General features: G+C 34.8%; 1 protein-coding gene across 3 annotated transcripts in view; it reads right to left on the reverse strand.

The window, feature by feature from the left end:
* Window positions 1-429: 429 nt before the first annotated feature.
* The window catches only part of A1cf (APOBEC1 complementation factor), an 87,121-nt gene continuing 72,412 nt past the window's right edge, over window positions 430-15,138 (reverse strand). For 2 of the 3 annotated variants that reach the window (XM_003473560.4, XM_063239511.1), the window contains 4 exons: window positions 14,429-14,634; window positions 11,749-11,885; window positions 10,672-10,820; window positions 430-7,750 (listed from right to left, as the gene is read on the reverse strand). In XM_003473560.4, the coding sequence (XP_003473608.1) occupies window positions 7,599-7,750; window positions 10,672-10,820; window positions 11,749-11,885; window positions 14,429-14,634 (644 nt within the window). In that variant the 3' untranslated portion in view covers window positions 430-7,598. The remainder of the gene's footprint in view (window positions 7,751-10,671; window positions 10,821-11,748; window positions 11,886-14,428; window positions 14,635-15,138) is intronic. The other variant, XM_013156973.3, reaches the window with a different exon arrangement.

Below are 15,138 nucleotides of genomic sequence, written 5' to 3' on the forward strand. Positions count from 1 at the left end.
TCCTGTTTTCTGTGTATTACTGGTTTCTCAGGATTTCTCTTATTTTCTTTATTGATTGGGAAATAATGTACTTAATCAATGAAAGTTACATTTACTCTCAGAAGGTGTACCACAGGAAACGTACATACAACCGAGAATGCAAAGAAGTCATCAAAACCACATTGCAATGACAAATTATCAATATTCAAGTATTTACTCAAAAATCAAACTTCAGTTTTTCTCTTTTTGGGTGGGGGAGTACCAGGAATTGAACTCAGGACCTCACATTTGCTAGGTAGGTGCTGTAAAACTTTACTTTTGAGGAAAGAAAAAAGCAAACAGAGGGCTGGGGATGTAGCTCAGCGGTGTAAGCGCTTGCCTGACAAGCACAAAGTCGTGAGTTTGATCCCTGGTACCAAAAAGAAAAAAGTAAACAGTAACTCATATCAATAATTTTAAAAACTGTTTAATGGTACTAGAAAATTCTATTAAAATCATTTCCCCATCCTGGAATTACACAAGATTGCATTGTTTCTTATTTCATGTGATTTATGATTCTGAGGTGCCCAACATATTTATAATTCAAACTAGTATTTTCCCAATAAATGGACGGTATAATTTTACTTAAAATAGCTACAGTTAGTGTTTTATAAAATACTGTACTTAAAGTACAAAAATAAGTGCTTCGTGTGCACTATTTAATACTGTTTTTCTTCCTTTCTTTTAGTACCTTAGCAAATATCACATAAATAAAAATAACAAGTGGAAAAACAACAAGAGGTTGTTAACACCTGGAAATTGGAAATGAATTTCACTGACAGCTTTCATTATGAGATAAGGGATAACAATATCTGGCTATTTTATAGTTAAAAAAATAGAAAACAAAAGAGAGTTCTATGAAGAAATAGAAATAGAAATACCAATAATTACATTGAATATTTAAACCAACAATAATTATGATTGATATAAGTGATACACCTACAATTTGGGAGCTCAGAGACCTTTTACAAGTTATAACAGAAAACAACATATTTCAAAGTGAAATTATACATTTGTTAAAAAAATGTATGTTTACTCCAAGGTAAATCAAAATGTACAAACACAGTTAACACTTGTTAAACAGATTTTCAAATTTTATAAACAAAAGCATATTTAGCAAACAGTATAACTAATGGCCAACTTCTCTTCAAGTAAATAGGAAGCATGGTTCTAACTCATTACATCATGAATCAATATGTGAATTTGTCAGTTCCATATTGTAAACCTTTTTCTGACTTTCTAAACCTTTGTTTTCTGTTTCTATATATCTCTGGGGGAAAATACTTGAAAATTTGTTTTACTTAAGTAGTAATAATGGAACATGTATTAAATTTATCTTTAAAAAGGACTGTACCAACTCATTGGCAGTATGGAGGAAACTTATTTTATTTATTCTTTTTTTTTTTTTTTTGGTACCGGGGATTGAACTCATGACCTCACGCTTGCCAGGTAGGCACTTACGCTGCTGAACTAAATCCTCAGCCAATAGAAGAAATGTAATGTTTGATTTATTTTGGAACTGCGACCAAGCGGCAAAACTGCTAGCTGAAGCAATTATGTTCAGCTTTGAAAAATTGAGAATGGATCGCTGAACTGTGCTCACTGAAGACAGAAGTAAGAAATATATTTGTTTTCACGGTTTCTAGCGTAAGAGGAGATATATAGTAAACTCAGACTGATCACACATTATATAAAAAATAGGTTGATGGGTTAATAACAACAGAGCTTTTAAGTTTTGCTTAATTCTCAATATTGGGAAAGCAAATAAAGGAAGAGTAAAAATCTCCCCTCAAATTTTTCCCATTAAAAATCATGAATGCTGTGAATAAGACGATATGAAGAGTTTTTGTGAAGAACAGTTCGTGAGCAACATTAACTGAAATTAAACACAAGGAAATTATTGCTGCGCACAAGAGTGAAACAAATGAAAAAGAAAATGTTTTTTAAAGTAGGAATTGACATAGGAAGCTCTTTCAGATTTTGGGTGTAAGTAGCTTGGTTCAAGGAAAGGTGGAACCAGCTAATGCTAACATCTACTAAGGCTTGATCTGCATAGGTCATGTAGATGTCCCCAGGAGCCATCCTGCTTTCCATCCCTCGCTTAAACTGGCCTAACGGCTATAAGATTTGCCACATGAAGGTGGAACTCAGGCCTTCCAGTCCAGAGTGAATGAGAAGAAAATTAGGACCAGAAACAGACTGGAGAAAGCTCAGGAATTGATTGAGGGTGACTTGGTGGGGAAGACAATGCATTCCTTTCCGTTCACTACGACCCTTAAACATGTGTTGGTTCTGAAGAAAAGAATGCTGCAATTCTATAACCCTAAACAAAAGTAAACAAAAATAAAAACGAGAGAGGTCACTCTAAAATATGTTGTCTAACCTTTGAGGCATTGGGGAGCGCGAGGGGCATTGTTAATATCTATAGCAGGACAATAGCCATAATCCAGGACTGCATTGGCAAAGCAGAATGTACTGTCAACTCAGAAAGCTGTTGCTAAACCCTTGGTGGGGCTGACATTTTTTAGTCAAGAACAAAAAAGTTCTTGTGTGCAGATTAGTTTTTTTCAACTACTGTTTTTTGGTCTCTTTCCTTTCATTAGATCTAGTAGCATACATGAAGAGAGGCCAATTTTTTCCTTTTTTACAATCTAGACTGGTTATTAATTTCTTTTCATTTTCAAGTGGGACATAAGGTCTTAGAAAACTCTTCCCTATAAAATGAGAACTGTTTGCATAAAGTTTGCAATTTCCCCAAACGAGTTTATGTTCAGCATACACGTTGCTCTCTATCCTAGACCTGTGCTTCTTAATTTTGGTATACCACGGAAAGAAAAAAGGACTAGTTTTTAACACATTGGCCATTTGGGGGCAATAGAATATTCTGTACATATTTTTCATATAATAAAAATTAAGGATTTACTCCTTGAGTAAACCTATAGGGCCTGGGGCTGAGAAAGGATTTTTATTTTTCTAATTTTTCTCTCCTTGATCATGATTTGCGTTGCTTTGTTCTCATGCTGTTCTCAAATGCAAACACACAGCCTGCTGGATACATGATACTTGCTATGACTATGAGCTAGTAAAACTCAGTTCATTTTCAAGATGTTACTAAAATGAAGTAAAATTTTAACATCAGATTTAAGAATTAGTTTACCATAACTCAGCTGATAATGAATGTATGTCAGGTAGGAATATTTAATGCCTAGTTTCTGTCTCCACTATAAAATTTTTGTTATAATATTAATATTTTTAAAGCCTTTACAACAAGGTTTTTATTCTGTTATAACTTAAACTTCATTTTATCTTTAACAGTTGTGTTTACAGTAAGTAAAAGAGTGTTTATAAAATATAAAAATGCCAAGTCCCTACATTGTAGATATGTTTTCACCTACCTTAAGTACTTGTATATGAATTCTAGGAGAGTATAAATGATCTGACCTTATATGAATACTGATACATTATTTACTTCTTGTGAATAAATTATCTTTAAGAAATCTTATAGGGCTACTGCTGCTCAATCACAGTAAATTTTGTCAAACTTTATAACTTTAAATACAAAGAAAATTTACCCCAGATATTAAATTTTTTTGGCTTTTATTCTACAAACGGTACCCTGAACAGTCTTCCTGTCTATGTGGATTGTAATCCTGACCCAGTTGTCTGAGACATAATTGTAGAGTCATAAAATATACTGAAGATTAATGTAAGTTCAAAATTATATTTATAGGGTATTTTGCTAATTTGTGTAATTGGTAGAATTTTAAAAAAATTTATGTGAAACAAAGCCTAGTATTGTACATAGCTATTCTCAATACATTTCTATAGTTTGATTTTTATCTAACCTTTAAAAATTTAGGGACCATGATTTGGAAATATCTCTTCTTTTGGGAGATATTTTCTAAATATGAAGTAGTTTTCTAGTAGCATTTTAGATGCTGTTAACCAAATACAGTGAGGTTTGGCACCTAGGAGAATTTAATTTGTTACAGTGGAGTTTTATTTTTGTTGGTCTCTTTGATATATTAAGGAGGTAAGACAGAAGTACAGTGATTTGAAAAGAACCAGCAACTTTTATAGGCAAGAAAGAAACACAAAATGTCACTGCTGTTTCATCTGCTCCTGTTTAAATAGCACTGGGCTATTTTTAGTCATCAATAAACTGCTAACAGCCAAAACTTACTAACCTAATTCTGTTTTAATAGCTGTTTCTAAATTACTGGTTTGGGTATTTTGTTGTTTTCACTTGGTTGCCCAATTAATTTTTTAAATGAAGAAATACAAAGTAGTCAAGTAAGAAAAGAGAAGAAAGTATGAAGGTATTGAATAGGTACTAATTTCTTAATTCTAAAAATATAAACATTTTGCAAAATTAATTTTTGCTTCTGTACTTCATTTTTAAAAGTTTCATAACTTCAAACACATGATAGCAGGACTTGGTCTATATTTCTATACTTAGGGAAAGTAAACAAACACATTTACATAGTAGACACATTGGTACTTTTCATTAATATATTCCAATAGAATCTAAAATCTCTAGATATCACCAAAAACTAAGTAAAATGTCAGCAAAAAACAAAGCCACATCTACTCATTTGTACAAAAATCAATCCTAAGGAGGTCAATGTCATGAATTATGTTTTCCCTAAAGTAATGATATGGAGTTCTGAAGATGATTTTCTTCCTTCCTTCCTTCCTTCCTTCCTTCCTTCCTTCCTTTGTTTCTTTCTTTTGTTTATCTAGGGGTAATTATCTTGATATTTTTAGCATTTTTATATTCAGATCTCAACTCTTAATTTTTAAAAAAAATAATGATGATCTTAGCCAGAATACTTTTTCTCATGCTATTTCTGGATTGACTAATCTATTTTATTTTGAAAAATTTAAAAATTCTCTGGATTAGTCCTTCTGTTTCATACTGACTAAACATGAATACTACCCTTTGTTATTTGTTTTAAAAACTCTAAGGGAAATCAAAACCTCTGCTCTTATTGGGTGTCATGATGTACATCTCTAATCCCTACACTCTTGAGACTGAGGCAGGAAGAGCTCCACTTTAAGACCAGCCTGGGGTACATAGTAAGTCTGAGCCCAGCCAGGGCTGTGTAATAAGACCCTGCCTCAGAAAACAAAAATAGAAAGGGGCCAATAAACCTTCCATTCTTGGAATTTGAAACGTTCTTTAGATTAAGTAGAACTTTGCCTTCCCCAAAGGCCACTTTCAGTGGCAATGTAATTATTCTCTTTGAGAATAAAACTCTGTCTCTGGGTGGTATAAATTTGAATATAAGAATTGGTTTAGAAGGACTTTATTCTCTGATTTTTAGAATTGGACTTAGGAGTTTGAAATCAAAATAAATTATATTCACATTCACAATATTTAGTAGGTGAATGATCTGGCTCATGATAGGTTATAAGTTGTTTGTTTTAACTTAGGTGTGTTTTTCTTGCAGTTGTCTATTTAATGAAAGTAAAATTGAAAGAAAATGTAAGGAAGATAGAGAGGAAAATTAAAGAAGTTCCCAGACATAGATGCACACTGAAATCACTGAAGAATTTCATAAAAATGCTAGTGACAAGCTCCCATTCTAGAATCTGACGTAACTGGTACTCTGTAATCTTGGCATTAGTGTATTCATAAGCTCTCTGGGTGTTTCAAATAGGCAGCCAAGTTTGGAAACTCTGGACTTTGGGACGATGAAGAGGTAAATGTGAACCAGAAAGCACAGAGTCTTTTAGAATTTCAACTTTGAAGGTGGTATGTCGGATTGGATTTAAGAGAAATGAAACACGGACTTCTCACTGTGATTGAAGTTTACCTGACTTTGACTGTAATCTGGCTTGATTTTGGATCACAGAATTCTATTAAGGAGGTGACAAAATTTTCTGCTGTTTGTATGTTTATATTTTCTCTTGAATTCTGTAGAATTTCACAAAAGCCAGGATTTTAAAAAATTGAAATTATGGTGTTTTATGTCTGAAACCACTGGGTCTGGAATGGTAGCAATGGATGTTGGTATTGAACTTTGGTTTCTTTTATCTTGAACAAAGCGATTGCTTTTAAGCATGGCAGGAAAGTAGTCCCTCCTTTTTAAACCCATTCTTTTTTTTTTTTTTTTTGTCTTTTTCCTTTTTATCGGTATCAGGGATCGAACTCACAACTGCCTGCTTGCAAGGCAGGTGCTTAAGACGCTGAGCTAAATCCCCAGCCCCTTCTAACCCCATTCTTAAACTGTGGCATTTTTCTCTGTTCTATCTCTTTTCTTGGGGAAGAGTTCCTAAACTTTAGAGGACTTTGGCAAACAACACCTTACATAGAGGAATGGTTTTTAATCACAAGTGATGGATGCAAGATATTCCTGTGATGTTTTCCAGACAAATTTGTTAGGTATAATAAAGCTGCCTATACCTATTAAAAATTAAAGTAAGGCAAGGTAAAGGACTTCTTGGCAAATTTAATTATATAAATGGGTGAGACTGTTCAAGACCAACCTCAAGTTAGTATAACTACCTTTGAATGCTAGATGGTAATCTGGGTACTACAAAGAAATCAAAGTAATGAATACAGGCTTATAGATACAATTCAGTGGTAGGGTGCCTATGTAGTATGTGAAGACCCTGGTTTATGTTTCAGCATGTCAGGAAAAACAAAACAAAACAAGAAATGAAAACCCAACTTCACTTGCATCTTTGAAATGAATTTTCAGCCAAATTGCTGAATAGGAAAAAGTACCCATATATGTTATTCTGTAGGTCTGATTTACTTTATGACATTAGAGACAAACAAAATGAATCTGAGATGAAAGGAAATTAGTATGGACAATTCAAAATCTTGAAAATGACAAAAAGTTATTTCATATTGGCATTGTTTTTGTGTTGTGGGTATTGTAGGGCACATAGGAGTTCTGGGTAAAAATAGATATGGGTGACTCAGTTGGATAAACAAGGATTCTGGAATTGTTTCAGTCGTATCTGCAATAGATATCAATTCCTAGGAAACTTCAGGGAGTGGGTTGGCTAGGAAGACCCTGACCTATAACAAATTTGGTGAAATTTTTAGGCTGAAGTGACCTTGAATCCATATAATCTTGAACAGTTGTCATGAGTAAGCATGAGAAAATACCTCACACAGTGAAGGATTTTGCAAAGCATCTTCCCACTTTGCTTTTGCCTCTTCTGGGCTTTGTGTACCACATAACAGCCATGAGCAAAGGCTGAGACTCTGGAGTTTAACTGGCTCTGGCCCACGTTTGCAGAGCTCCAGCTATTGCCTGCTGAGAGCTCTCTCCCTGCTGTCAGGGACTGTAAACATACTCTCAGGACACTCAGGAATCTTGGAAGAACAAGTTTTGGGGCCAATGGCTCTTCAGCTTTCTGTTAAATGAAAGAATCCTTTAACATTTGATTTCACTGAGAAATAACACTCACATTTCATGACTCTACATGGTGTAAGCTATATAGTCTCAGGAAAGGCACTGCTTTAGAGAAGATATAGTTTGTGTCATTAGGGGACTGAGAGGTTTATTTCTTCTATAATAGAGTTTTGTGTATCTTATCCCTAAATTAAAAGAGAGGCATCTTCAGAATGGTCCATATCCATCCCCTCGGGCAGTCACTGCAAAAGTGGGGTAGACCTCATAGGCTGCGTACGCTGCCAAATCTTGTCCAAGGGTCACTGCTTGCTTGAGCTGAGCTGCTGAGACAGGTGCAGTTGCACTGGGAACAGCATATCCTGGAGGAGGAGGCAGAGAAAACTTCATGAAAGGAATTCAATTTGCTTCCTTTTGGCATATTGACTTCTTTTAGGGAAATGGAACTTTAATATATTACTTTAAGCTAATATATTCATTACTAATATTAATTAATAAATATGAAGTACTAACATGCATTGTCTTAGGGAACACAAGAAGTGGACTCAGTGGTTTTTAAATGGCACCTGAAAAGTCTTAGGACACTGATCCAGAAAGTGAACCAACCACCTGTGTAATTCATGTCAGAATCATGTCACACTTAGAAGATTAGAGACAAGTTTCAAGAAACAGAAATGTAATTGGATGCTGAATTGAGAGAATTTCTAGAAAGTCTCAGAATTTATAAAAGAGAGAAGGCCAGTGAAGTTTTAGCAGGACATGGCAATGGAGGGGCTGTGGGTTTGGTTCTGCTAAAACCCCTCACCTGCCTAAATTAAGCATTGCCTTCACCCAAGAAGATATACAGAGACCATAAAAACAAATGTCTTCCCTGTTCAGATTTAGATTAATCATAAGTGTCAAAAGTTCCTTTTCCCCAGTCATCAAGCCTACCTATAATATATATTCAGAAGCTTTGATGCCGGTCTTGGCTGTCAGAGAACCAAAATGTTTTAAGAGTAATGAAATCATCCATGTGCTTTCAATCTTAGTATTATGTCTAGCTGCTGGTCATTCACTTGTGAAGAAGAAACCATAATAGTTACTACCAAAAATGATGTATCCTTCTTATGTTTTAGATCAAAACTTAGCTATTTCTGAGATGAAAAAAAAAAAAAAAAGATCGTGAGAGATAATATGTAAAAGAGAGAGGAGAAGATCTGATTTCTTTAAAAATATCCCATTGTCGGTTGGTGGTTGAAGAGTACCTGACCCCAGAACACTGATTTATTTTCTGGTGGCTTCTCAGGAAGTGGCAACAGGAAGCTAGCTGGACTGTGTTTTAAAAACCAAATCCACATTTTTGTTATTCACTTTGGTCAACAGTGCTGACTAACATACAAGTAGTTTGTTTTATTTCCTAAGGATATGAGAAATGTGGTAACAGTTACTTTAATGATTTTGGAAATAGTGTTTCTAAAATAAGTAATATAAATGTATGACTGTGTGTAGCACAGATTTTATCTTTATAGAGTTTTGGGGGGTTCTTTTTCAGTTTGGTTAACTTCTTAAGTACAAGTACAGACTCAGAGTCTTCCTTTAGTTTGTACTTTTTTTTTCTTTTTTGAGACAGGGTTTCCCTGAGTTCAGGCTATCCTTGAACTCACTTTATAGCCCAGGCTGGCCTTGAACTTGCAGCAATCCTTCTGCCTCAGCCTTTTGAGTGTGAGGATTACGGGTGTATGCCAACATGCCTGGCTGGTTTGTATTGTTCTTTGAGTCTACAGAAAGTTAGGAGAGATTCTCACATCCTTAAACATTCATTCCTAAGGCAACTCTCATGCCTTAACTATTTTCAACTTCTTTGTAGGAACAAATTGAAAGGAAGATAAAGTTTTAAAACATCTTGGGTAAAAGCATACCCTTTTGAATATTAAAGTTTAAAATCTCTAAACAGAGTCTTATTTATTTGCATGGTTCATTAAATAGATGTCTTTAGGATGCAGCTTTCTGAAAGGAGGGAATTCAATTTTCTCCACAACCTGAGTAGCTTTGGCATAAGTCTGGAGTTGATGGATGTGGAAACACCTTCAGTGCACAGAGATTGATGCTCACAGCATTCAGCAAGGGTCTCCTTCTCTGTAGGGTCCGTGGTTTCCTTGGTAATCACACAAGGACTCACCACAGAGCACCTCCATATTCTCACAGAGAAACCAAACTAAAACTGAGGTCACATTTGTGTTTGAAGCATGACTGGTTTTATCTTCATTTTCTAGAAGGAACAGCATATTCATAAGTTTGGAGAGATAAAAGAAAATGAGAATGAGTCCCAGGTATTTTTGGTTGTGAGGAATACATGTGAAGAATATGGAATTCACACACCTACATGTGGCATGATATATAAATTAATAGGAATGCCATAATTCTACGACTAGTGAAAACTCTAATTTGGGCATATGGAGGGCATGCTGACATAATGACAAGCCAGAATGACAAATTTCTTTAAAAGAAATAAGATTTTATTGCAAAATGGAATAGAACCACTCTAACTTCCTTAATCTCTAGAGAATCTTTTCAATGATTAGAATTTGTGGTGGGTGCATAATAAATGAGGAAATCTTTTAAATAGAATTTACATTAAGCAATCAGCATAGCCCCAGGCCAAACAGATAAATTGAGGCCAGAGTATATGCATGTTGAAATAAATCTGTCACTTGCACAATACAAGTTTTCACGTAAAATAATTTTCAAATGTTCGTCACATTTGTGTCAGTAAGCAAACTAATGAAAGTAGATTGAAAACTAGAAACAGGCAGGGAATTCAAGGGTTACACAAAAGCTGATGACATTGGTAAAATCACTTAATCATTCCAGAACTTGGTTTCTTCATCTGTATACTGGGCTTATGATCTTATCTATTAGCGATGTCCTGAGCATTTCTGAGAAAAGATAAATCTTGTCAAACATTTGGATAATTGCCTCACTCACTATTAGAGCTCAAATAAATGCCACCTATTAATAGATAGCCCCATAGTCTCTTACTAATAGTAAAAACCAAACCAGCCGAGAATCAGAGAAGTCGACTAATTGAAGATCTTGCAGCTGCTTTTGGTGAGGTGACCCTGAAACCAGTTACTGCTGTCCTGCTCAATTTCCTGCCAAATGCTTGCATGGACCACTCAAGTGGCAAATTTTGGCCCCCAGATGGTGCAAGTGGATTTAGGTAAGTATAGTTCACAAGCAGTTCTATGAGTACTTGGAACAAAGAAAATTTTCCCAAACATCTAACGTAAATTTTCCATACCTGGGAATATAGCTGAGGTGGCAGCAGTGGCCGCAGCCCCAGGATCCCCTCCATCTATGGGGATACCCAGAGTCTGCAGGGTGTATTCAGCTGCGTATGTCTTTGCTTCATCCACATAGGCACTCAGTTTTGGAGGTGTAAAAGGGTGGCTGGAAAGCACAATCAGCCAGGTTAAGCATTTTAAAACTTGTGTACTGAATTAAATGAAAATCTGAAACACTGCTGAGATTACTAGATGGTGGAATTTTGTATAGTATTATCCATTGTTTATGTTGTTAAAGGCTTCTAAACAAAATATATGTGGACAAAGAATGTTCATTTATTATCCTCCAACAGTGATGATGAGCCTATGGCATACATGTCATAGCAGGCACCCAGAGTCCTCTGGGTCGGCACAGGAGTCAAGCATTGGATAAGAACCCATTTTTCTAAACTAAGACCTTCTATTGAGGTTTAATTGCAGTGCTGGGACTGCGATGAATAAATGGGGTTTGGGTTATAGTTTGGGCACTTGTTCTCTAATAGGATCATCATCACTGATTGGGAACATACGTGGTTGATTACATTCCTGGGCCATGCTTCAAGCCCACCACATGGCTTTCAAAAGGTATGTGTGAAGTGCAATGGTTCCTAAGACATATATTAATCTAGGCTTGAGGCAAAAGTCATAAAGTAATATCTACTAACAGAGAGGTCATATCTTTGACCCTACATTTTAGATGAGGGACATGATTTTATGTATAAAAAATGACAATTTCACATAGCTCAACCTAAATGTTATGCAGAAAAAGGATTAGCTGTAGTTTCTCATAGCTATTACATTTTATATTGCCTACTGTTTTCTATTGGTTGATTATACTAGTCTTCATTGTCTATCTGCAATTTGGGGGCTTAGAAGTTTGTCCCATTGGTAACACATACATCTCGCCTACACACCTCAATATTGTGTTTAATGACAAACGAGTAGCTAAGAAATCTGAATATTTTGATTGTTTAGATAATGATGAAATACACTTAATTCACAGGTGAATATTATTTTAAAATCTGAACGATTAGGAATTTGGAGAAGTTACTCACATTGCAGGATTCTGGCTGGCCAGAGCAGGAATAGTTATTTTGTATAAGAATAATTGTCTTTGGTCTTGTCCAATAGCAGAATGTAGCTGGTACACTGGCTGTCCCCAGTTATTTTTCTGACAAACTTCTTCTAATATCTACAAGAGTTAAAAAAAATTTCTTCCTAAAGTGTCACATTTCCATTATTTTTCTAGTTTTTAGGTTCAAATGCTGATCTGTAGAGTTTAAACTAACTTGAAGTGATATAAAATGCCACATAGTTTAGTGACTCAAAATTTAAGTTGCACTGAATTTGAACTCCATTTAAAATGTTATATCTATTAGTTCAGAAAATCATTTTCACACCATTTAGTCTAATATGTTTTTAGTTTAGTCAATTAGCAGTAACTTTTTACTAGGAGCTTCATTTCATGATTTGTTTGATATTTTTATTCCATTAAAATCAGTCATATAGAATGTTTGCATAGATTTATTTATTATTAGCAAAGCCCTCTGTTTATAATGGTGTAGAAGAGACAAGGCAGGAATATATTTTCATTTCAAGTCACTTGTCATAGGGTTTAAACATTTTCAAAGACACTGAAAAATTTTATGGTTCGGTATTTGTGGATGAACATTAATAGATGAATGTTGATTGCTGCAATATTTTTGTTTGGCAACATACCACTTCTGGCTATTTTTATGATGATCTATTTTTTAAGTATCATTTTACAATTTTTTACATAATGACTCCAAATTGAATGTTTCATAAAGGCTCACATTTTCTTCATTAGGAAGCCAATTTTGTTGGCCCAGACATTTGATGTTCCTTTTACTCAGGAGAATTAATATACTGTGCAAAATAGGGCTAAGTCTGAAAATACAACTCTGGGAGCGCGAAAAATGCCCCCGAGTGTGTCTCTGGAGTATCCCACCTCATTTGTTCTAACACTAATCCAGCTGCATGACGTTTTCCAGTTTGTTAATTTGTAGATCATTCTTATTTTCTTTAACTCTTTTTCTCAATATTCTGATTGCTTTCTTGTCCACTGCAAAGCCAAGGTTCCTGAGCAGGAATAAGTTAGCTATTGCTGGTAAATAGTTTGCCTGCCTGCTCATTCCAGGCGAGCAAATCTGCTCACAGAGCAAACTCTAGTTGCTGCTACAGGGCTGTTTCTCCGTCTACGGTGATGGGGGTGGCATTGTTTTTGATATATTGACCATGGTTGTACAAATGCAGAGACAAATTAATTAAAGAACTTTCACTGGGTGGCACAGATGGTTACTCACAGATTAATACAAAACATGATCAATTTCTACTGAGTTTAATGTAAAAAGCAGAGCTCTCAGATATACGCAGAATTAATGGTTACTGTTTTAAAGATTTTTTTTCTTAGAGGATTTCTAGTTATCCCAGTAAAGGTATTAGGAAAACTAAGTTTTTTATTTTAGGTCTTAAGAGAAATAGGGGAGTAAGTTTTGTATTTTCTCGGCAAGTTCCATCATGTCACTGATCTGATTTCATTATAATTATCTATTAATGTGTTAGTGTTATCCCACTGCATTGCTTCGGATGGAAAATACTTTGTTATATTCACCCTTAAAGTTCCAGAACCTAGCACAAACACATGCTGCATAAGCAAGGCCCAATAAATGCACTTGTAATTAAGGAGTGCTATTTACCACTCTGATAAGCACTGTTTTTTAATTACCTAGAATTAGCAGAAACTTCAGTTAATTTGTGTATAAAAGAAAGGTATTAATTTCTCCCACCCCCAAACATATCAGTAGCCAAGATGAGCTCTTAGAAAACCAAATTTTCTTCTTAGTTGCACTTATAAGTACTATAAATTTGACCTGCCTACATGTTTGCTCTGAGATAAGCAGATTTCTTATAGAGCACACAAACTATAACTCTGTTAGCCAAAATGTATCTCAGAGAGCTCATCATACACTAAGGGTTAGCATGAATCATGCTTTGTTTTATTTTTAATAGTGGTATTCAGTTTTCATACTGGGACAACCTTTATAACTTTTAATTTTCCTGTAATAAAAGACATAGCTTCATGCAGAGACATGGAAACATAGAACTGTTAAATGCAAACAATAAAAATTCACTGTAATGCCACTGCCCAAATTATGACCACTTTAAAGATGTGACTGATGGCACTTTCTAGTTAATGATTCACCTAGATAGCACAGTAGAATGTTCTGTTAAACACGTTTTCCTAAGAAAAGTGTTCTAAATAGTCTATTCAGGGTTCCCTATCATAAATCCCATCTATTTGCCAATTAGCTTGCCTTGCACATAGTAGGCATCTATTCTGAGCTGATTTTCATGATGCAATATGTATTATGGTAGATTTTGGAACTTTCATCTGAGGTCTTTGTCTCATAGTTCTTGAGATATTGGTTACTGATTTATAGTAACTGTTAGATTCTTTGTATTTTAGTGAAAGATTTAGTGTAAGATTAAAGTTTTAAACGTTATGATTTTTTAAAAAAAGAATCCTGCAATGGAAAAAAAAAGGCACTTAATACCCATCATTCCCCTAAAGGATATTATGCTGATTGGTCACTTAATTCTATTAAAAGACAAGAAAAAATAGCTCAAATTAGGATCAATCAAGTCATTTAATATTAAGTGAATTATGATCATTTTCCCAGTTTTCAGAAACTATATCTGGATGACATTACGTACCTGTGGAGCAAGTTTAATTCCTTGGGGTTTTAAAGTGACAGGATTCATTGGAGTGAGCTCCATCCCAGGTAAAATGTCATAGAGTTTGTCTTCTCTCTTGTCTCCTTTGACCTGGTATCCACGACCCAGGCCTGTGTATGCCAAATAACCACGGCCGCCCAGTCCTCTCACCCCCGCAGCCCCTACAGGTACATTCATGTAAATTTCTAGGAATGTAAGAAGGCATTAAACTGAATCAAACCACCAGAAAATCACCCTGAATCTTACTGTAATGGAAAAGTTAGCCCAAGTCACATTGATTACTACCCTAAAGAGGGATTGAAAATCCTAGGATTCTAATGTAATGAAACTCAATAGAAAGTAAGGCTCATTATATGTATCTCTCTCTTTTTCATAAACCACTTGAAAGCAATACTATTCAAGCTCTTAAGTAATTTAACAACCTTGCAACAGAGAAAAATTTTAAAATTTCTATTTTCCGGTAACCTTTTGTTAAAATTTTTCTGAAGATAAAGCAAGGTTGGGAATATTCTTATTAACACATCCCTACATAATGTGACCACTTGTAGTACAATTGGTCCTTACAGAGACTGTAAGTAAATTAAAAGTTAATTCTAGATCATCCGTTATCTTACTCGCAATGGCTTGTTGGGAAACCAACATTTAAAAAAAACATGTTTTTAAGTTTACTATACTTGTTTTTATGATCC

This window comes from Cavia porcellus, unplaced genomic scaffold, assembly GCF_034190915.1.
Source record: "Cavia porcellus strain 051 isolate PalLab524CR breed Dunkin Hartley unplaced genomic scaffold, mCavPor4.1 scaffold_28, whole genome shotgun sequence".
Lineage (NCBI taxonomy): Eukaryota > Metazoa > Chordata > Mammalia > Rodentia > Caviidae > Cavia > Cavia porcellus.